Genomic DNA, 20,691 nt, shown 5'->3' with positions numbered 1-20,691 from the left:
CTGGGCAGGGGATCCCCAGGGACTGCTCTGTGGAGAGCAAGGTGCAGGGGCACAGAACCAAGACCAGGTTGGATGCAGAGGCCTATGGCAACACCATGCTTGGGGCTCTAGTTAGAACTTCAAGACCTGCAGTGGAGTGGGGTGGTTGGGATTCAGCAGCCCCTGGAAAACGTGTGGGCGTGCACTGGGCACCAGCAGTGTCCCAGCCCAGGTTCTCCGCCCTAGGGCTGGCAGAGCTGGTGGTCTAGCCTAGGATCCTTGCAGAGCAGCTGGGTGGTGCCAGACCCAGTGCAGGTCCGGTGTCGTGTGCAGTCTTGGAGACACTATGTTAGCAGATGAATACCATCTGCACCTAAAAAGGTGAAATGACCTCTGCATGGACACACTGAGAACTCGTGTTGTTATCATCACTGCAGATGGTCCATAATCACTCTGTGTGGCCCTGTGAAGCACGCACATCCTTAATTCTTTCTGTGCCCAGCTACAGGGGACATGTTTCTCTCACTTGGGCCTCCATTGGATGGCCTTGCTTTTTGTGCTGTTCCCAGGTTGCCCCATCCCTGCTGCTCTAGGGGTGGCTGCCGCGGACACTTGGTACCCATAGACCTCCTTCAGCAGAGGAGGAACAGCAGAGGTGGCACCGCTGGGCAGGCCTACTGCACGTGCTGATTGGCCTCAGATAATCCAGAGGTGTAAGGCCACACACCAGGCAGAACTGGCCAGGAGGGCAGAGCATTTTTTTAGGCCCACAGTGATTGAACTCAATTGTCTCTTTTAGGGCAGCTGGTAGAATTTCTAAAGAAAATTGAAGCTAAAGGCCCTCTGCCCTGTGACACCATCCTGAAGATCTTCTACCAGACGTGCAGAGCTGTGCAGCATATGCACAGGCAGAAGCCGCCCATCATCCACAGAGACCTCAAGGTGCCAGCTGTGGGCACAGGTGCCCTCATATCACTCCATACCCTGGTCCCTGGCTGAGCTGAGGCCTTGTGAGCGCTGCCCCTGTGGGTCTCAGGCATCCCTGTCCCCTGGGCTCGGGCAGGGCTACCTCTCTTCTTCTGCCTCCCTGGTGCGGGCATCCTGGCATGCATGCATGGGCTGCCCTCTGTCCTCCTCAGGGCTCCTGCCACCCAGTCCCTGTCTTGCTGGGCCTCTGTCCCTGCAGTTGACCTGGGCAGCCCTGCCAGCATGCTGGGGTGGAGGAACAGCCCTGGATGTTGTGAATTTACCTTTTCCTGATTATTAACAGCAGTGACTATTTCTGCGTTTACAGTCGTCAGTGCCTTATTCTTTTGTTGGCTTCCCTTTAGTATTTACCTTTTTCTCCTCTTTCTTTATGGGCTTACAAGTTTGATTCATTGGGGCTCTGTGTGTCCTGTGGTGAGCTTTCTAAGGCTGTGTGTGCTTCAGGAGTCTTCTCGTTTTGTCCCGGGTTTTACTCTGCTGTTGCGTCTTGTAAATAAGCGCCAGATTTGAGAGTCATCCAGTGTCCACCAAGCTTTCCCTTGGCCTGACTCCTCACTGAGGCAGATCATCTGTGCTGAGGAGTTTTCAAGCTGTTTTCACTCACAGATACTTGTGTGCACATCTGTGGGAGCCAGATGTTTCTTACATCACTGTAGCATTCTAGCCAGCAAAGCACACGTAATCCTGGGAGGTCAGCTCATATCAGCCTTTATCCCAAAGTGTGGTCGGCAGTATACCTCTGCCAGGCCTTGGAAGGTGCCCCCATGCGTTGGGTCCACCAGACCCCTGAGGTTCCTCTCAGTGCTCGGTCTACCTTTACTGCCTCAGGTGTTACCTGGAACTGACTAGGTGTGTGATACAGGGTAGAGGGCAGCATCTATCTTTCCACCTGGATGCCCACCTGGCCTGGCAGCCAAAGCCACAGCTGCCTCGTTCAGGCAGGGTTCTGCCCAGGCCACCTGCCTGGCCTCCTTGGTCTCTGGCCTTTGTGTGCCTGTGAGATTCCAGGACATGGGGCTCTGCCTCATGTGCCATGTGCTGTTGGCCTCAGAGCCATCCCCCCTGCATCTCATTCTGCCCTCGGTCTCCTCATCCCAGGGTCTAGAAGGTGTTTTCTATGGTGTGTCCCTGGTTGGGGTAGGTTCTGTCCTCTGTGACTGGCCAGGAGTTCCATCTTGTGCTTCTTCCCATAAAACTAAGATACCACGGTGAGCCTGGCCTCTGTCATTGGCCCCTAAACTCAGAGACGTTTGGAAAACAGGCTTTGAGGGACTGGTGGCCAGATCCCTCCCTCACTTCAGGAAGATATCTGCTTGTCCTGGGCTCCGTCCTTCTTCTCCCTCCTCTCCTTCCTCTCTTTATCGTTTATTCTGTAATTTATTTTTCTTCTTTTTGGACTTTGTGTCCAGTGTTCTTGGCTGCCTGTAGCAGGAATGTCTTTCAAAATTCCAGAACCAGAGTGCTGGACCCACTGAGGAGGTGAGGGCTCTTCTTGGACCTGTTTTTCTGTTGTCCTTTCCCTGTGGTTTGCAGACACTCGGTGGGGGAAGGGATCCCATCTGTGGCCACCCTGATGCCCTCCATGGTGCCTTGGTGACCAAGTGTCACTTGAGTCTTGGGGAGGCCGGCGGATGTTCCTTCCTGTTGCCTATTGTGGACTTGGGTCGTGTCTGGTATGGAAAGCTCTCTCCTCCTCCTTCTGGGCCCTACCTTCCCACCCCTGGGATGCGGCACGTTCTCACCTTGTCCCCACAGGGTACCTTGTGGTGAGTGTGGTGCTCACTGGGTCGTGTGCCTGTGCTGTGACCAAAACCTTACACAGAGGCCTGTCTGCTTCTGTTGGCTCTTTGTGTCTCTATACAAGCTTTTTTTTTTGGTACTGTGGATTGAACTTGGGACCTTGTGCTTGTGAGGCAGGTGGTGGAACCACTGAGCTACATCCCTGGCCCTATGTACAAGTTTTTGAATCATTTGTCAAGTTCCACCCAGACTTCTCGGGATTGACTGAAATTGCTGTGACTCTGAAGCAGGTTTGACAGACTTCTGTGAGGGGCAGTTAGGGATGTGACACTGTTGGCCACAGCAGCCTGCTCAGGGGAGCACACTCACTGGAGCAGTAGGTGTGGCTGTGGGGAACAGGGAAAGGGGACGTTACTAGAACCTCTACAGTGAGTCCTAGTCTCCTGCGAACTACGACAGCACAGGTGAAGTAATTAATATAGAGAGACAGAAATAAGACTAGAGAAGCTGAACTTTGTCCATCGATGCCACTTTTGGTGGCAAAGACCCCAGACCTGGAGCTTGCCACACCTTTGTTAAGAACGGCAGCAAAACAACAGTAGCAGTTGACTTAGAGGGTGTCGTAATGACCCTCAGACAGTGAGGAACTATGCAGATGAAGATTTGGTTCCTCCCAGGATCTCTCCAGCTGGTGTGGTCCTGCCCTGGAGCATCGCAGCATCATGGGGACAGGACACTGAAGTCTTAGCTATCACTGGAGGCGAAGATGAAGTTATGGGGAGTCATGTCTCGATGTGCTTGTAACTGGCCTGGAGACAGGAAAACTAGGCCCTAATCATAATTTAATTATGAAATGATTTTTCCACAAAATCATATAGAATGGCTCCCGACACGTAGCAAACTCTGAATCTATGGAATGGAGCTGGGATTCCCCGTAATTTCGTGTGTCTGAAATGCTAATTTTTCTTTGAGCCCCTCCCCTTGGGTATTTAGTTTTAATTTTTTAAAAATTTTATTTGGTTTTTTGAAACAAAGTCTCACTGTGTAGCTGAGACTGACCTGGAACTTACCATGGAGCCCAGGCTGGTCTCAAACTCATAGTGATCCTCCTGCCTCAGCCTCCCAAGTGCTGTGATTACAGGCATGTGCCACCACGCCTGGCTTCCCCTTGGGTATTTAAAAGTGTAAAAACTATTCCTAGATTGTGGACTGTGGCTAGAGTTGTCCCCTCTGCTGGAGCCACTTAGTGCTGTGATTTCTTAATGATGTTGTGATACTGCTTGGGAGCTTGTTGTGATTCTTTGTATGATTTGTATTTAAATTTTATCTCAGTTGTTTTATGATCTTTTGCAGGAGGTCTTTTGTCTGTCTTTTATTGAGTTTGTTCTGGGGTTGTTATGTTTAATTTAGTTTCTAATGACATATATTGTTTTATCTTTTGGCTTCTCTGAAGGCTTGTTGTATCTCATGTGATTAATTGGGATTATCTGTTTGATTTATAGTAATTCTAACTTTTTTATTTTTCTGAGTTGTGGGTATGTTGCTTCTGATCGGAAAGAATTTAAGATGAAGCATGGTTCCTTGGAGAAAGGCTTTTTGCTGACCTCTGTGTGACCCTCCTTCCCCGGCTCTGCCTAGGGGCGTCCCCCTTAGGCCTGGGGCACTGTCTGCACTGCTGTTAGGGGTGTGGAGCTTGCTGCCTCTCTACAGGGGGCTGCCGGGCCGGCCTAGGCTGTGGTCAGTACCCTCACCCCAGCATGGGTCTTCCTGCTGGGCCTGTCAAATTCCCTTTGCCCCCACAAGGTCATAGACTGTCTTTTGGCATCTTGCAGGTTGAGAACTTGTTACTTAGCAGCCAGGGGACCATTAAGCTGTGTGACTTTGGCAGTGCCACCACGATCTCGCACTACCCCGACTACAGCTGGAGTGCCCAGAAGAGAGCCATGGTGGAGGAGGAGGTGAGGCCAAGTGGTGGCGCCGTGCCCCAGGAGGCCACTCCCTGTCCCTTTTCTCTCTACCTGTGTCCTTTTTGGCTCCTGTCACCCTTTGGTGCAAGCTCAGTGTGTCCCCAAGGACCAGGAGGTAGAGACTGCCGGTGCCAGGGTCCAGGGCCCTCCCCACGCTCTCGTAGCCGTACACAGCTGAGTGGAGCATTTCAGCTTGTTCTCCTCAAGGCAGGTGGCTCTGAAAGTCTTAGGCCTTATTCTTGGGGATTTTAAAAAAACTGTTGTAAAACACACGCACCGTGAACTTTACCACTGCAGTCGTTCTGAGTGCACAGCGCAGTGGCCTCAGAGCGCCTCTCACCCACACACGGATATCTTTAAAGTATGGTTTAGAAGCATGCCTGGGGGGCTTGTCTCTCCCTGGGAGTCCCTGCTTGAGGCTGAGTTGCACTACCTTCAGTTGAGGGGCCTGAGACCCTTCTGGGGCCTCGTGGGAGAACAGGGTGTGCCCGGCCTTCAGCAGAGCTTGGAAAGTTGCAGAACCAATGCAGAACTAAAAACGCTCCTTCTTGTAACTTCTCTGTGAAATGGTCGCATTTTTTCCTTCAGATCACAAGGAACACCACTCCCATGTACAGGACACCAGAGATTGTAGACCTCTATTCCAACTTCCCTATCGGCGAGAAGCAGGATATCTGGGTGAGCCAAGCACCTCGCGGCTGGTCCCCCAGGGCCCATGCACAGCTGTGGCCTACAGCCTGGGCTGTCCTGGTGGGAGCCGCCTGCCTCCACAGCCTCCTTCCTTTTGCTGACCTTGGTCTTCGTCTTGAGAAGATTCACTTGAGTGCTAGTGGGGTGATTGGAGCAGGGCCAGCTGGCGTTGCCATGGCGTTTATGGAGACAGCATATGGCAGTGGAGCCTGCACAAGGCAGGTCTGCACCGGCCGTGTCTCTGTCAGCCCAGAGCTCTGCTCCTCTGGGCTGTGTCCTGTTGGCCAAGGGCGTCTCTCCATTCTCACGGGCAGGGGACAGCCAGCGCCACAGCTGTGCCTGCAGACCATCCTCCCACTCAAAACCTCGTCAGACCCTCACAGCTCAGATCAGCTCCTTCCCTGCTGGCCCTGAGGCCCCAGTTAATTTTCTTGGGTTTTGACCGAATGGCTATGAAATGAGCTTCCCACAATCCCCCCCTTGGCTTTACTTACTGTGCTAGAGTGGCTCACATCCCCAGGGACATACTGACTTACATCTCCTGGTTTGTCATAAAGGGTATCCCTGAAGGTGCAATGAGGAGAGTCCCAGGGAGAGGTGGGGGTGTGGATCTCCACCCTCCAGATGCTCCTGTCTCACTGTACAGGTGCTCCCTACACCTGTCCTTTGGTTCTAGTTTAGTTCTGCAGTTCTGGGGGTTGAGCCCAGGGCCAGGCCTGACTCCCTGGCATGTGTCTGTGTGGGGCCTGATTTGAGCCGCTGTACAGGGGTGACGAGGACCTATACCCTGTCATTGTTAGCTTGTCACATCTTGGTCCCCCACTTGCCCTCATGACCAGTGACCCTCAGCACATGTCTGGGCACAAGAACACAGCTGCTGTGCTTCATCTGGTCCCCAGTGTGCTGCTCCTAGCAGCTGGACAAGGGGAAGTGTCTCAGTAACCACAGGCTCTCTGTTTATACCAGTGGGTGTCAGGGAGAGGTGAGGCTGCTGGAAACCACAGAGAAGGGTGCCCCTCATGCTACCTGGGGCTGTGGCCAGGAGTCATTGGGACCATGTGTCCTGGCATCTGTTGTGCCTCTTGTGTGGTAAGGTCCTTGCAGGTGCCCACTAACCCACAGATCTCAATGCTTTAGTATGGCCTGTATAAATTTGAGGGGAATTGGGTCAGAGAGCTCTTGGGATTGAATCCAGCACCTTCGCCTGAGCTATAGCCCCAGCCTTTTCTAAAATTTTTGATTTTGAGGCAGGATCTCACTAAGTTTTCTAGGCTGGACCCAAACTTGTGATTCTCCTGCCTTAGCCTCCTAGCATGCTGGGGTTGCAGATATGTAATACCATATCAGGCTGAAGGCAGTCTTTTGACGTGAAAATATGAGTTTGGAACTTTGCCATGGTACCCTCAGGAGTTCATTTTGCTGGATGAGAGTGGCAGGACCAAGGCTTCCGGTTTTGTGGACCACATTGCCTACCTGCTCAGGCAGCTTGACATTTGTGAGCCAAACCAGGGTATGACTTGTAGAACTGAGGAGATGAAAAGCCTAGCAAGTGCTCTCCAGGGCACGAGGATGGATTGCCCTGTGCCTGGCTCTCACCCTGTGTCTGGGAAGCCGTGCCTCAGCCTCTGCTTTCCCCTCAGGCCCTGGGCTGCATCTTGTACCTGCTGTGTTTCCGTCAGCACCCTTTTGAGGATGGAGCAAAACTACGGATTGTCAATGGGAAGTACTCGATCCCTGCAAATGACACGCGGTACACCGTCTTCCATGACCTCATCCGTGAGTCCTCATGAGTGTGCTGCTGGGCATCACCACCCACATCTCCCACTGCCACAACTGTCTAGCTTTGTCCCTGTAGCTCTACCCTTTGTGAACTTAGGGAACTCTGAATGGCCAGTTTTTTGTTTTGTTTTTAGCACTGGGAGTTGACACTGGGATTACTGAGCTATATTCCCAACCTGTGTTTTATCTACTTATTTATTTTGGTACTGGGAAATTGAACTTAGGACCATGTGCTTGCAAGGCAGATGCTGTGCTACTGAGCTTAAATCCCTGGCCCTGCCTGTTTTTCGTTTTGAGACAGAGTCTTGCTAAGTTTCTCAGGCTGGCTTTGAACTTGAGAATTTCTTGCCTCAGCCTTTCTCAGTGCTGCAATTGCAGGCATGCACTACTGTGCCCGGCTTGAATGCCCATTTCTGCTGACTGTTCAGTTTTATCCTTTCTCTTTTGCTATTCCCACACTTGTCTCTGGCCTCAGCATTGTGTGTACAGCAGATGGCCTGGTGGTGCCATTCATCCTGGGCATAGGGCTGTGCTCGGCATAGGTCAAACACAGCTACTGTGTTCTGTCACAGGCTCCATGCTGAAGGTCGACCCTGAGGAGCGACTGTCCATTGCAGAGGCTGTGCGCCAGCTGCAGGAGATTGCAGCGGCCAGGAACGTGAACCCCAAGGCACCCATCACAGAGGTGAGGCCCATCATCTCTTCTGGCCATGCCTGCATTTCAAGGTGTTGGGGATAATGTGTGCTCAGCGTCACTCTGAGATCTCCTTTGGGCTCTAGCTGTTGTGCGGTGAGAGCTACTGCAGCCTAAGGGAAGGTCATGCCCTGGGTGCTTCAGTGAGGGAGTTTCTTTGTGCCTTTCATGCTTCCTGGGCTCAGGCGTGCAACCATAGCTCGGGGTCTTGGCTGTAGTCACTCCCAGACTCAACCCACACGTCCAGTGACGCTCAGGGCCTGACAGGCTGGGGAGAGCGGAGCATGCCAGAGAGCACTTTGGCGTATTGGCCAGAAACCCTTCCTGAAGTAGCCATGAGGTTGCAGGGAGCAGGTGGGTCCCTGGGCTCCTTTGGGTCCCACCTGTGGACTTTGCCACCCTCCCCTGGAGCTCTGGTCCCTGTCCTGTGGTGTTGGGTTCTATCAGCCTTGGGGCTGGAGGCCAAATTTTCTAGGGGCTGTGAATGTGGGGCTGCTGAGGGTGAGTGCAATGTGGAGAGGTCAGAGTGACTGGCCTGAGTCCTTAGGGCTAGGAACCCCAGTGTGGGAGGAGATGGAGGGGTCAGGTTTGTGGTTCCCATGGAAGTGGCATTAAGTGCACAGGCTAGGGGAGTGGCAAGAAATGGGGCACAGGCTCTAGGGGCACCAGGTAGGTGCTCTGAAGCTGGGTGCCAGGTACTCTGGGGTTGGTGAGTGGATGCCATGGTCAGAAGTGTTGGGGAGGCAGGGGAGATGGGTTGGTTTCACACAGGAGCTGAGGGATGATGGTTGGCTAATGGCTTTGCTCTAGGGTGACTGGGCCTCTGGGCCTCTGACTCGAAGACCTATGTGTGACCTGCAGAGGTGGAGGTGGGTGCTGGGCCTCTTCTTGCTGTCCAGAGAGGAGGTCCCACTGGTGGGTTAACAGTGCATCTGATCCTGGCACTTAGAGAAGCCCTTAAGCCCTCCTCTGCGCCAGCTGACTCTCCGGAGAGCATGGCATGGCTGAGGAGGCAAGGACGCCGGCCCAGCCCCCGACCAGCTGCTGGCGCCTTTGGGCTGAATGTGCACTGCTTTTACTCCAGGGGTTGGTGGGCTGGGGAGAGGTGGAAGAGGAGAAAGAGGCTGCAGCCCAAGGACAGGAAGGACCAGCCACCAGGGCTCCACCGAGACAGGCTCAGGGCTGTGGCAGACTGCACCTGGCGTTGTGGGAGCTGACTACACCTCTGCCTTACAGCTGCTGGAGCAGAATGGAGGCTATGGGAACCCAGGGCCGTCTCGGGCACCACCCACTCCCGGAGGGCCTTCGAGCACCAGCTACAGTGGAGGTGAGACCTGTCTGTCACCCTGCCTGCACACCAGAAACCAGGTCCTTGTCCCATGGGCTTCCTCTCTCAAGGGAGCTAGGCTGCAGGGCTTGGGTGCTTGAGGCCCCACTTATTACTGGGACTCCAGCTCAACCAAGCTGAGGAGCTCAGTGTGGTGTCAGATCCAACAGGAAGGTTTAGACCAAAGTCAGCTGAGGGTGGTCACGGGGCAGGGCCAGAAGGACCGGTACAGCCCCCAGGGTCCATCCTAGGGCAATTGTGGGGCCTCACCGGGCGAGGGCATGGCCCTCCTGGTGTCCAGGTTGTTGTTGGGGTTGGCCTGGTGGGCACAGCTGACCTGTCTGCCCTGGAGCTCAAGACCCTGCAGTGAGCCCCACTGCAGCTTGACCTGGGCCGCAGGAAAGCTGACCCTCTGGGTGGGGGTGTCTAGAGCCCCTGTGGGAGTAGGCTTCAAGGAGTGTGAGGGAGGAGGATGGCTGTGGGTGGCATTGCAGCCTTGCGCTGACCATGGGTGAGGCCTCTCCTCTTTTCAGGGGCTGTGGCAGGCTTTGTGGGTCCCTCCTCAGTTCTCTACTCCCTGGGGAGGGTCCTGGGTCCACATCCTATGGAGCCCTCCTGTGCCGTATGTGGCCAGTGTCTCCACGGGTTGTCAGGAGTGGGGCTTGTAGTGCCAGGCTCCCAGCCCGCTTAGCACATCGTGGGAATCTGCACCAGTTCTTCCCCCAGAGCCTTTCTCTGAAGGTCTCACTCAGGACCCTGTGGTTTGGGACCACTCTGTTGGCCGGGGCAGTGTGCCCCTTTGCCCGTGCCCCAAGTCCCTGTGACCCGCCGAGACCTGTCTACCCCCGCAGGCCTGGCCTTGGCAGAGTATGACCAGCCCTACGGCGGTTTCTTTGACATCTTGCGGGGTGGGACAGAACGTCTCTTCACCAACCTCAAGGACACTTCCTCCAAGGTCATCCAATCTGTGGCCAAGTAAGTGCAGGGCAGCATGTGCCAGCCTCCCCTCCTACCAAGTCTAGACAGAGGGTGCACCCCACACCTGCGAGCTGGAAGCCCTATCTGTGGAGCCCTCTGTGTGCTGGCACTGGGCTCGTAGACCCCAGCTGAGAGTCTGGCTCCCTCTGCTATCACTCACAAGCTAGTGCCATTTCTTTCTTTGGTGTTAACTGCCAGTGTGGCTGTAGGGTGTGGGGGCCGCTCATCCATACAGCTCTCTCAGTTCACATGGTCACTGTGGAGACCTGGCCACGGGGCTGAACGTGTGACTTTGAGGTCGCCTCTAACATGGAGAGCATGTGATGGGCTGGGCGAGAGCCCTGTGCCAGCTCCTGGGGCACAGTCTCAACTGGGCTGCCTGGGGAACCCTCGCTGGCCCTGGTCACTGCTGCCGCCTGCTGTTTGAGGCCCTGGATGTTTCAGGGAGCACCACAGTGGAGCAGTGCATTCCGTTGTTAGACCCGCAGCGCTGTGGTCCACAGCCTTCTACACCCAATGAAACTTTAGCATCTTGGCTTCACTTTTTTTTTGGTCTTTCTTTTGTGCCATAATTGTCTCTGCGTGTTCTCACTGACAGCTGTGTGTATACACATATGAGCATGTGTCATGCACTCACGTGCCATGTTGTGTGAATGTGTACACTTGTGAGCATATATGTGAATGTCTTGCACAAATAAGTGCCTTGCTGCATTGTGTGAATATGTACATGGGTGAGCATGTGAGTATGTGAGCATGTGTCATGCATGTGTGTGCTGCACTGTGTGTGTGCACGCACGTGTGGGGATACTGTGAGCTCCACACACACTTGGGTGTAGCGGTGTGCTCCTCCAGCTTTGGCTGTTCCCACGGCAGAGGCCGAGCGTACCCAGAGCTTCCCTGTGTCCTTGTGCCTCCCTGGCAGTGTGGGGTGTGGACCTGAGGGGTGTACCCTGCTGCGCCCCTGGCGCCCACCTGTCGGGCTGGAGATTGGGGTGGGTGTGGACCCTGTGACACCCGGTTCCTTTTCTGTGTATATGTCCTGCTGTGTCTTCACTGTGCCTGTGCAGTTAATCTCCAGGGCTGGCTGGGTCTGGTGGTTTGTCCTCAGCTTCGTGCTCTTGTGCTTTTTCTCTTGCTGATACTCATTACGTATCACCTTGTCCTGCTCAGCAGTGCCTCTGCCGAAGCTTCAGAGCATCGGGCCTGCCTGCTGTTCTCTCTCTCATTTGTCTTCTTGTTCGCCGAAGCTCTGGCCTTAGGTGACCTGTCAGTGGTTCTGTAGGTTTTGGTCCTCGGCCCCTGACGCTCGCCTTGGTGGCCCATGCACAGTGGCAGATGTAGAGTGTGACCGCCTCACCCTGGCCATGCCTGACAGCGCAGTACAGCTCGCTGTGCTCCACCTGTCCGCTGGCTGCCCTTTCACGCCTTCCACAAGGGGCTCCCGGCCCCTTTCACAGCCATTTCTTAGGGTGATAATGAGCCTGTGAGTGTCTCCCCAGTCAGTCAGGGTTTGGTTTGTACTTTATTGGTTTTGTCAACCAGCTTAGGGGATAACTGGTCTCTGTAAGTCGGCCGAGGCCAGTAGCAGGGATGTGCCTGGCCCTGTGGCTTGGGGCTTCCCTTCTGCCCTCTCTGGCCTATGTGGGGTCCATGTCCTCAGGCCACCCACCACAGTGCCCTACCAGGCCCCTCAGCCAGTGGGACCCATGCCCACCGTGCATTGTGACCTCACCTTTGTAACCCTCTCTCAAAAACAGCTCCTACTGTTACTTCTCTAGGACACTTGGGAACACGGGAAGGCCACTGAAACCTTGCAGGTGCTGATTCCTGTACACTGCCACTTGGGTGTGACTATCACGTGGTACATGCACACTCAGCACCCTGTCCACACATGCACCTTGGGGTGCGGCCTGCAATGGGGGTGCCCTCTGTTTCCCAGGACTCAGCTGGAGGTGACATGCTGCCAAGTATTTTCTATATAATCATGCACTCTTCTTCTCTGATCCTAGCTATGCAAAGGGCGATCTGGACATATCTTATATCACCTCCAGGATTGCTGGTAGGTTTGCTGGCCCAGCTGTAGGGAGCACCTGTGCCCTTTCCGTGCGTGAAGACAGTTTGTGGCCCTGGGCCGGTCGCCAGCAGAGGCATCCTGGTGCCTCTTTTCCAGCCTCCTGGGTAGCTCGGAACTCCACTGGGATGTGCCTGGGCACTGTCCCAGAGGATTGGTGTTTGGATGACCTGTGTCCAGGGTGCCTCCTGGCTCAGGGGGCAGACAGCCTGGTTTTGGCACCATCTGGAGCGCTGAGGTCATGCACATCTAAACTGGGTCTTCAGGCAAAGTGTAGTAGTCGGGAGTGTTCATTATGACACTGGGAGAGCTGCAGCCTCTCCGAGTCCATGCAGTTGAGTGAGGGGATTCCCCCATGTGGGTGGTCTGATGCGTCGGGCAGTGGCCCACGCTGGGCATCCCTGGTGAATGAGGAGGCGGGTATGTGTGGTAGGTGGGGGTCCTGGGCAGCTGACGGGTGGCTCTTATTTCAGTGATGTCATTCCCCGCTGAGGGCGTGGAGTCAGCTATCAAAAATAACATTGAAGACGTGCGGTTGTTTCTGGATGCCAAGCACCTAGGCCACTATGCTGTCTACAACCTGTCCCCAAGGACCTACCGGGCCTCCAAGTTCCACAACCGGGTGCGTGGCCCTGAGTTTTGTCTTAGTGTGATGTGGTGGATTTTTGGTACCTTTAGTGTGATCAGTCTGCCCCTAGCTGCCCACTAGACTGACCCTGACCTTACCCTAGCAGTCTGCAGTGAGCAGATGGGGTTCTTACTAGGGTGGGCTCTGCAGGAGGTCGGGGCTTGGACGAATAGCCCTGGGGCAGGCCAGGACAACCTTGAGGGCTAGAGTGGGGTGTGTCATGTCAGGGAAGGGTACTGCTCCCCAGAGCTGGGCACCTTCCTTCATCCCTCCTTGCAGCCCCGAGTGGAACAAGCATGTGACACAGAACCTTCCGTGCTTTTTTGGCCTAAGGCTCAGTAAGGGTGGCTCTTTTTGTATTGTCAGTGAGTTGTGCCCCATGTCAGAGAGCTTACAGCTGAGGCAGACGTCTGCTTGTGAACTCCACCCAAAGGGGGTGCTCAGAGACCAGGCCACCACGTCCTGGAGGTCCCAGGGAGTGCTGTGTGCCAAGTGGGCAGCTAAGGGACACCGGCTATGTGGCACCGGCTGAGCTCGTTGGGCACAGCTGAGAGCTGAGCCAGCGGTACCCTTCCATAGGTCTCTGAGTGTGGCTGGGCCGCCAGACGGGCCCCAAACCTCCACAGCCTATACACCATCTGCAGGAACATGCACTCCTGGCTGCGACAGGACCACAGGAACATCTGTGTCGTGCATTGCGTGGTGAGTGCACGATGGCCCTGTAGCCACTCAGCCTGGGTGGGGACGTTGTCAAATGGGGCCAGGTAGAGGGAACCATTGCTAGAGCAGATTCTAGCTTGGGTGTATGAACCACTGGGGAGTTGCTGTCCCTGGGGGCCAGGAGCTGCCTTGGCTGTGACCCACTGGCCATGTGTTGCATGGGGACTGAGACCTGGCTCCCCCACCGCCAGGCAGATGAGCCCCTGCCTCTGGTTTTCTGTCTGCAGAGGACAGGGGTCTATGAGGCCTGTTCCGGCAGCTTAGCCACTGCTGTGGGCAGTATTGGTGGAAGCCATTCAGGGAGGTCTAGGTCACCTGGCTGGGCCAGTGCTGAGCCACTGGGGTAGACAGTGATGCTGCCCAGCCCTGCGCTGTGGTAAGGAACCCTCATTTTCTGCTGGGCTATGAGTCGTGTGGCACCAGGTATGGGGTGAGTTCCTGAGTGTACCCCAGACCGCAGAGGTGCAGTGCATCCTCTCTGTAGCCTGTGGTGGTGGGGCTTCTGTAGGAACTGCACCCCTGTCCTATACATGTGTGGCCAGGATGAAGGAGCCCTGTGTCCCTCTGTCCTAGGATGGGAGAGCTGCGTCTGCTGTGGTCGTCTGTGCCTTCTTGTGCTTCTGCCGCCTCTTCAGCACCGCCGAGGCCGCTGTGTACATGTTCAGCATGAAGCGCTGTCCACCGGGCATTTGGCCGTCCCATAAAAGGTACCAGGGTGGGGACAGTGATGCCTGGCTCTGTGGGCCCTGAGATGGTGCTGCCCTTGCTACATTTGTTTGCCAACCCTTCCTCTGAAAGAGCAGCTGGGTCAGCACCACTCTGAGTGCCAGCTCAGCAGCACATGGGCACCAGTGTGAACGGGCTGCATTAGACGTGCCAGTACACATCCTGGGCAGTGGGTCTTCCTGCAGGAATGGGGTCTCATGTGGCCCCACTCACCAAGCCAGCTCTTCCCTCTGATGCCCTTGTGCATCTTCCTCCCTGCTGAGAGGGGCTCTTTCCTTGCTGTGTAAAGACATTGGCTTCTCAGTGATGTGCCTGGCTTCTCCCAGAGGTGCTGTCTTCTCCAACTTCACCTACCCACCTCCATACCTGCTCTGCAGCAACAGGGGCCTTTGGCTATCCAATAGGTGGAGCCACTGCCTGGCATAAATGCTCCCTTGATGAGCTTGGTCTTGATGAGAACCTAGGGACCTGGACAGATTCATCCCTCCGTGGGAATGGGCCTCGGCATGGTCAGCAGAGGCTCCCAAGGGTGGGTGGCATAAGGAGCGGAAGCTGATGTGGTATTGCTACAGGGAGATGGGGCCCAGCGTCATTTGTCTGCATGGCCTGTGGGCGGTGGGCATTGGTGGGTGCTGTCTCACAGCTCACAAGCAGGAAAGGGGTACCTTGTTTACTCATTGCCAGAGCAGAGCAGCGCAGTTGTGACAGGCCCTGGGCTAGGACGGGCCTCAGCACGGGAGTCCAGCCACATGTGCCCTGTGTCCCACCTGTGTCCAGGAGTTGGGACAGGGAGGGCTTCCGGGTCCCCCCAGGACCCCTGCCCCTCAGGGGCGGAGATGTGACAGCCAGCTGGACCTACTTTATACTCGTTGCGTCCAGACTCCTTGACACAGCCCTTGAGGCACCCCAGACACTCACCGTGGGCACACATGACTGGACACGGGGATGAGGCCGAGCCTTGGGGTTGAGGCATGGGAGCGTCTGCACCTCTTGAAGGCCCCTCAGTGTCCACAACAGACCAGGAGAGGCAGAGGGAGACACAGGTCCCATCTGATCCTTTGCCCCTCAGGAGCAAGGGCGACTGAGCAGTACGTGGGAGCTGCGAGGGAAACCTGGTTGCGCCCATGGACCTAGCACAGAAGGGTTGAGATGCAAGATCCAGCAGTGATGTCAGAGGGGAAGACGGTGCAGCAGTAGAGGGAGAAGCCCTGGACAGCTGTAAATTGGCTCTGCCCAGCTGCAGAACCAGCTACACGTGGAGACAGTGGAGTCAGAGTCAGCCAAAGATCAGAGACCCCAGCTCTGCCAGGCCCTTGCAGAGGTCAGGACGTGCACATGTGCCATTCCAGAGTGGGGTGGGAATAGTGGAGAAGTGTTGGAGTTTCTCAAGTTCACACCCAGCACCCAGGAAGTGTGAGATACCAAGACCGACATGAGGGAAACGTGCCTGCTGAGCGGGTGTGGCGAAGGAAGCCAGCGGGGTGATTATCGGGCTGTGTGAGGGAAGGGCCAGCTGTGCCACTTCTGCAAGAGGAGACTTGGACATCACAGTGGAGGTGGCAGCAGTGCAGACAGACAGAGTGCCAGTGCCGGTCCTGCCAGGTTGTACAGGCTGGGGCGACTGACTGGGCCTGACGTGGCCCCACTCACCAGGCCAGCTCTGCCCACCGATGCCCTCCCTGCTGAGAGGGGCTCTTTCCCTGCTGTGTAAAGGCAGTGGATTCTCAATGACGTGCCTGGTGTGATCCCTCTCTGGCTGGGCCCTCCTGGAGGCTTGATCTCTGACCCCCGGATGCCTCTGTCTGTCGTTGGACTCACTGTCTGGGCTTACAAGACATGAGCAGTGTTTATTTGTTTCTGGCAGGAGAACCTCACATCCTGGCTTTGTGCTGATTGCCTGCTGGGCAGACTCAAGTCCTTAGGACTACCGCAGTGTCCCGTCTCACAGAGGAGCTTGCAGGAGGGTGACACGTCTCCCCCGTCCCCCCTGCCCACAGCTGCTTCTCCCAGACCCCCACAGAAGGAAACCCCACAGTGGGAAACAGGCACAGGGTGCCTCAGAAACTCCCCAAAGGAAAGTCAGAGAAGCTGCCTCACCAAGGACACAGAGAATGTGTGGTAGTGTAGACCTCAGCATTCTCGTGATCCATAGAGGAAGTGGCCAGCACCCTACCTGATGTCTGTGGTATTCTAACAAGAGAAGTGCTCACCTTTCTTTCGAGTAACAGGCAGACATCTAGGAAAATGCCTAAATATTTCAGAACTAAACACCTCAATAACCTGTGAGTCAAAGAGGACGTCTCAAGGGAAATTTTAAAAAATATTTTGAATTGAATGAAAATTATAGCCTTGAATTTGTGAGAAGCTGCTAAAACGTTGCTTCAAGGGAATTGTGCAGCATTAAATATTTATATTTGAAAAGGAAAACATTCAGTGGTGTCGTGCCCTCGGGGACGCGTGACTAGGTGCACATCTGCTCCCAGGTACATCGAGTATGTGTGTGACATGGTGGCAGAGGAGCCCATCACGCCCCACAGCAAGCCGATGCTGGTGAAGGCCGTGGTCATGACCCCCGTGCCGCTCTTCAGCAAGCAGAGGAACGGCTGCAGGCCCTTCTGTGAGGTCTACGTGGGGGACGAGCGCGTGACCACCACGTCTCAGGAGTACGACCGGATGAAGTGAGTGCAGATGCTGGCATCTCCTTCTGAGTCCTGTGGGCACAGGAAGCCGTGTTGCATCCTGAGTCCTGAGAAGTGGGGCTTTGCATCAGGTGGGGTCCCCCACTCCAGGCGTACCGCTGAGGACAAGAGAAACCTGGGATGTGAGTAGTTGTTCAGTGCTCCAGATCTTGGAATTCTTGCTGTTGTTCATGAGCCATTTCTCATTCTATCCTAGGGAGTTTAAGATCGAGGACGGCAAAGCAGTCATCCCCTTGGGCATAACAGTTCAAGGCGACGTGCTCATTGTGATTTACCACGCCAGGTCCACCCTAGGTGGACGGCTGCAGGCCAAGGTGAGGCCACCTCCGCTGAGTGTGCCACCAGCTCCCTGGGTTCTCAGAGGCCTTGGTCAGGCAAGCCGTGTGGAGCTACAAGCTGTCCCCTGCACAGGTCCCGAGCGTTCCACATAGTAACAGCAGAAGGGATCATAGCCTCAGAGTCCAGAGGGTCCTGGGGCAGCACCATGGGGGCTGCTGGGCGTGGGGGCCCCACCATGCCGAGACACTGCTTCTGACCCCATCCCCAGCACCTGGTGCTTCTCTGTTCTCAGGCCTTCCACGGTACACAGAAGGGGTCATGAGACCCGGACCAGAGGCCTGTGCTCTTGGCCAGGTCATCTCTGTGACCCGAACCCCAGCCCCTTCTTGAGCCAGGCCCACTCTTTTCCAGATGGCATCCATGAAGATGTTCCAGATTCAATTCCACACTGGGTTCGTGCCTCGGAATGCAACTACTGTGAAGTTTGCAAAGTACGTGTGGGATGGTTTGGCGAAATCCGGCCCGTGTGTCAGTCTGTGGAAGGCTGTGGATGTGGCGATCAGTGTGTGGATGCTGCTCACACTGGACCAGGGGCCTGCCTGTCCTAGACGTTTGTTTCCAGGGCTCCTTGGGCCCCAGTGGTTTTGACTTTGCACCCGTGCCTTTGGCCTGAGCCGAGCCTTTTTCTTGAGACTTTAGCCACTCGTAGCTGGATGTGGGGTCACCTTGCATGAGGGTTCTCACTGCGCTCTCTGAGCACCGAGTGTGTGACTGCTCCGCCAGGGACTGAGGTCGGAGGTGCAGGGCTGGTCCTTGGACCTCAGAGACAGATGTGAAGCCACCGTGAGGAGCAGGCCTGAGTGCCGTGGCCCTCACCAGTCTCCGTTCTCTGGTGCAGGGATCGGCTCCGCTCTGGGAGCTGGCGTGGTGCCTGCAGCCTTGGGCAGCAGAAATATGTCCAGGCTTGGGCGTTAGGGTCTGGCTGGAGGATCTCCCCACACACTTGCAGTGTGCCTTTTGGGAGTGGGGCTGCGGCAGCTCCTCTTCCTGGGTGTCTGTTCTTGTTGTTTTTGGTAACTTTCTTTTAACCCAGGCTGTCTTGATTTTTCTCACTATAATGGAGGCATTCTTTTCAAAGTTCTTTTGGAGCCAGGGAGATAGTTCTGGCGTTGTGCTTTGTCCTGAGTTGGATCCCTAGAACCCACTAAAAAAAAAAAGGTTCTTTTAAAGACCAAATGACTAATGGTCAGGAGGAAAGCATAGGTGAAATCTCTACCTGATATGGATAGTGGGGTTAGTAAACGGTGCTATGAATACAATGGCTGTGGCCTGAACATCTCCCCTGATGGTGTGGTGTTCTCCCTGTCCTGAGCGAGGAGATGACTAAGGTTCATTTTGGCCCTGGGACAGGTCCCTGTCCACTGGGACTGTGGTCTTGTCAGAGGAGGAGGGACCGGGCCTCGATACCCAGGTCCACCTTTGCGCTCTGCAAGCCCCCAGCAGCCAGGACCCCTCACCAAGTAGCCACTGATCTTGAACCTCCCAGCCTCATAACTGTGAGCAGGATAAACCTTTATTCTCTATAAATCACCCATACCTCTGATGTGCTGTTATAAACAGCAGAAAACTGACCAAGACAGCATATTCAGAAAGATTGGGCAAGATAGGAAACCTAACCAGATCTGGACCGTACGGAAAGAGGCAGAACAGATACTTCACAGCTGAAATGAAGAATTCAGGAGGGGGTTTAGCAGCAGAGCAGGCAGTGAGTTGTAAGAGAATGTCCTTAGCTTGCAGCCCCAAAGAGGCTGTGGAGATGGAGACACCCGGACCGGTCTGGCGTGCTGTGTCTGAGGGGGAGAGAGAGTGCACAGGAATAGCTCAGACACAGGAGAATGGACACGGGGAATCGTTCCCAGACACTGTCAGCAGTGATGTCCTGCACCAGTACAACACTGGGCCATCCTTAGAAGCAGTACAAATGCTGTAGGCCTGTGTAGTAAGAAAACTTCAGTCGCAGACTCCCACCGAGTCGTGACCTTCAGACACACAAGGCTGACCCCTGTGATCTGCCGGCAGGGCAACATCTTACCAGCCCTGGAGGAAAGGTGTGGGGCTTCTGCATCCAGTGAAGCTATGTTCACCCAGAGCCGTGCAGGTACGTGCTCCAACCAGCCAAGGGAGGTGGCGGTGGCAGCGCTGGTGGCGGAGCCACTGCCTTTCAGTAAGCATTAGGGCGGCAGGGTACTCCAGAGGCCGGCCTGAGGTGGTGAGGAGGCTTGTGCTGGACTTAGGCTACAGTGTGAATGGCAGTACATTGTGAGTTTAGGACTTGCCAGCTACTCGCCTATTTTGCAGCTCCAGCAAGCTGAGAGTGCCCAGTGGGAGGTGCTGCTATAGCCAGGACCCTGGTGAAGGGCAGCACATCCTCACAGTGGCACGGTCCCAGTCCAGGCCTGCAAGGGTGTGAGCACAGGTCCTGGATAGGCTGTTCACGGAGGGCTGTGTGTGGTTGAGGCAATCCTGGAGTGTAGAGCCAGAGGACTGACCATGAGGAAGCAAGAGCGAATGCAGCCATGGCCCCTGGGCCTGTGCCTGAGCTCACCGTCCCTTCAGGACTGCTTGACAAACACATCTTGTGCCCGTGTTTGGACCACGTGTTAAAGGCTGGGTCTCCAGAGTGGCTCTCTGTGCGTTTCCCGGAGAGATGTGAGCAAAACACCTGCCTTCAAACTGCCAGGGCACTGATAGTCCAAGCTCACATCTCTCTGCTGCCCCAAACCCCAGTGAATCATTTACTCGCCGTGCTGGGCCTGTCCAGGCTGGGGTTTTAGGCAGCAGCACCACTGAAATTGACTCTCTTTGCTAAACTACTGGGTTTGCAGGGCTTGGATCACAACAGCAAAGCCAGAGGCCAAGACCAGCAGTCCAGAGATGCTGGGGGACAACCTTGCTGGACTGTGGCTGGCTCCACCAGGCCCACCGTTAGGATGCTTTTGGGAGAGGGGGCGCAGACTTCGAGAGGAAGCCTTGAGAGAGGTCGTGGTGCCCACCAGGAGATTGTTGGCCCTGGCCTTTTCACTCTCTCTCACTTCTTGGCCATGCAGTGCATAGTTTTCCTGCACCACAAGTGCCCACCATGTTGTGCTGTTTCATCACAGGCCCAGAGCAATAGGACCTGTTGGCCATGGATTGAAACCTCTGGAACTGACAGCCAGAGTAACCTTGCTGTCAAAGTCGACATGCAGGGGTTTGTTAGATTAAGGGAAAGCTGACACGTGCAGCCTAGGGCTCCAGAGCGTCAGGAACCCAGTTCTCACCTGGCTGAGATGTAGGTGGAATCTGTCTGCAGAGGGCCACCCTTGTTCTCAGCAGGCACCCCTGAGGCATCCTCACATGGCAGGGGCAGACCTCCCTGAGGCTCTTG

The 20,691-nt window shown here is 55.3% G+C and overlaps 1 protein-coding gene across 3 annotated transcripts in view; it reads left to right on the top strand.

Moving 5' to 3' along the window:
• Gak (cyclin G associated kinase) overlaps nt 1–20,691 on the top strand; it is a 42,789-nt gene that overhangs the window by 9,424 nt on the left and 12,674 nt on the right. For 2 of the 3 annotated variants that reach the window (XM_019210301.2, XM_033758759.1), the window contains exons 1-14: nt 792–921; nt 4,539–4,664; nt 5,262–5,351; nt 7,004–7,139; nt 7,715–7,827; nt 9,073–9,163; nt 10,015–10,138; nt 12,151–12,200; nt 12,686–12,834; nt 13,420–13,542; nt 14,134–14,267; nt 16,770–16,964; nt 17,182–17,299; nt 17,676–17,755. In XM_019210301.2, the coding sequence (XP_019065846.1) occupies nt 880–921; nt 4,539–4,664; nt 5,262–5,351; nt 7,004–7,139; nt 7,715–7,827; nt 9,073–9,163; nt 10,015–10,138; nt 12,151–12,200; nt 12,686–12,834; nt 13,420–13,542; nt 14,134–14,267; nt 16,770–16,964; nt 17,182–17,299; nt 17,676–17,755 (1,571 nt within the window). In that variant the 5' untranslated portion in view covers nt 792–879. Of the gene's footprint in view, nt 1–778; nt 922–4,538; nt 4,665–5,261; nt 5,352–7,003; nt 7,140–7,714; nt 7,828–9,072; nt 9,164–10,014; nt 10,139–12,150; nt 12,201–12,685; nt 12,835–13,419; nt 13,543–14,133; nt 14,268–16,769; nt 16,965–17,181; nt 17,300–17,675; nt 17,756–20,691 lie in introns of those variants that run through there. The other variant, XM_010641650.1, reaches the window with a different exon arrangement.

Source organism: Fukomys damarensis, unplaced genomic scaffold (assembly GCF_012274545.1).
Source record: "Fukomys damarensis isolate Sample0158 unplaced genomic scaffold, DMR_v1.0_HiC HiC_scaffold_35, whole genome shotgun sequence".
In the NCBI taxonomy this organism is placed as follows: Eukaryota; Metazoa; Chordata; class Mammalia; order Rodentia; family Bathyergidae; genus Fukomys; species Fukomys damarensis.
The sequence above is the reverse complement of the archived record's forward strand: the minus strand, read 5'-3'. Positions and strand labels throughout refer to the sequence as shown.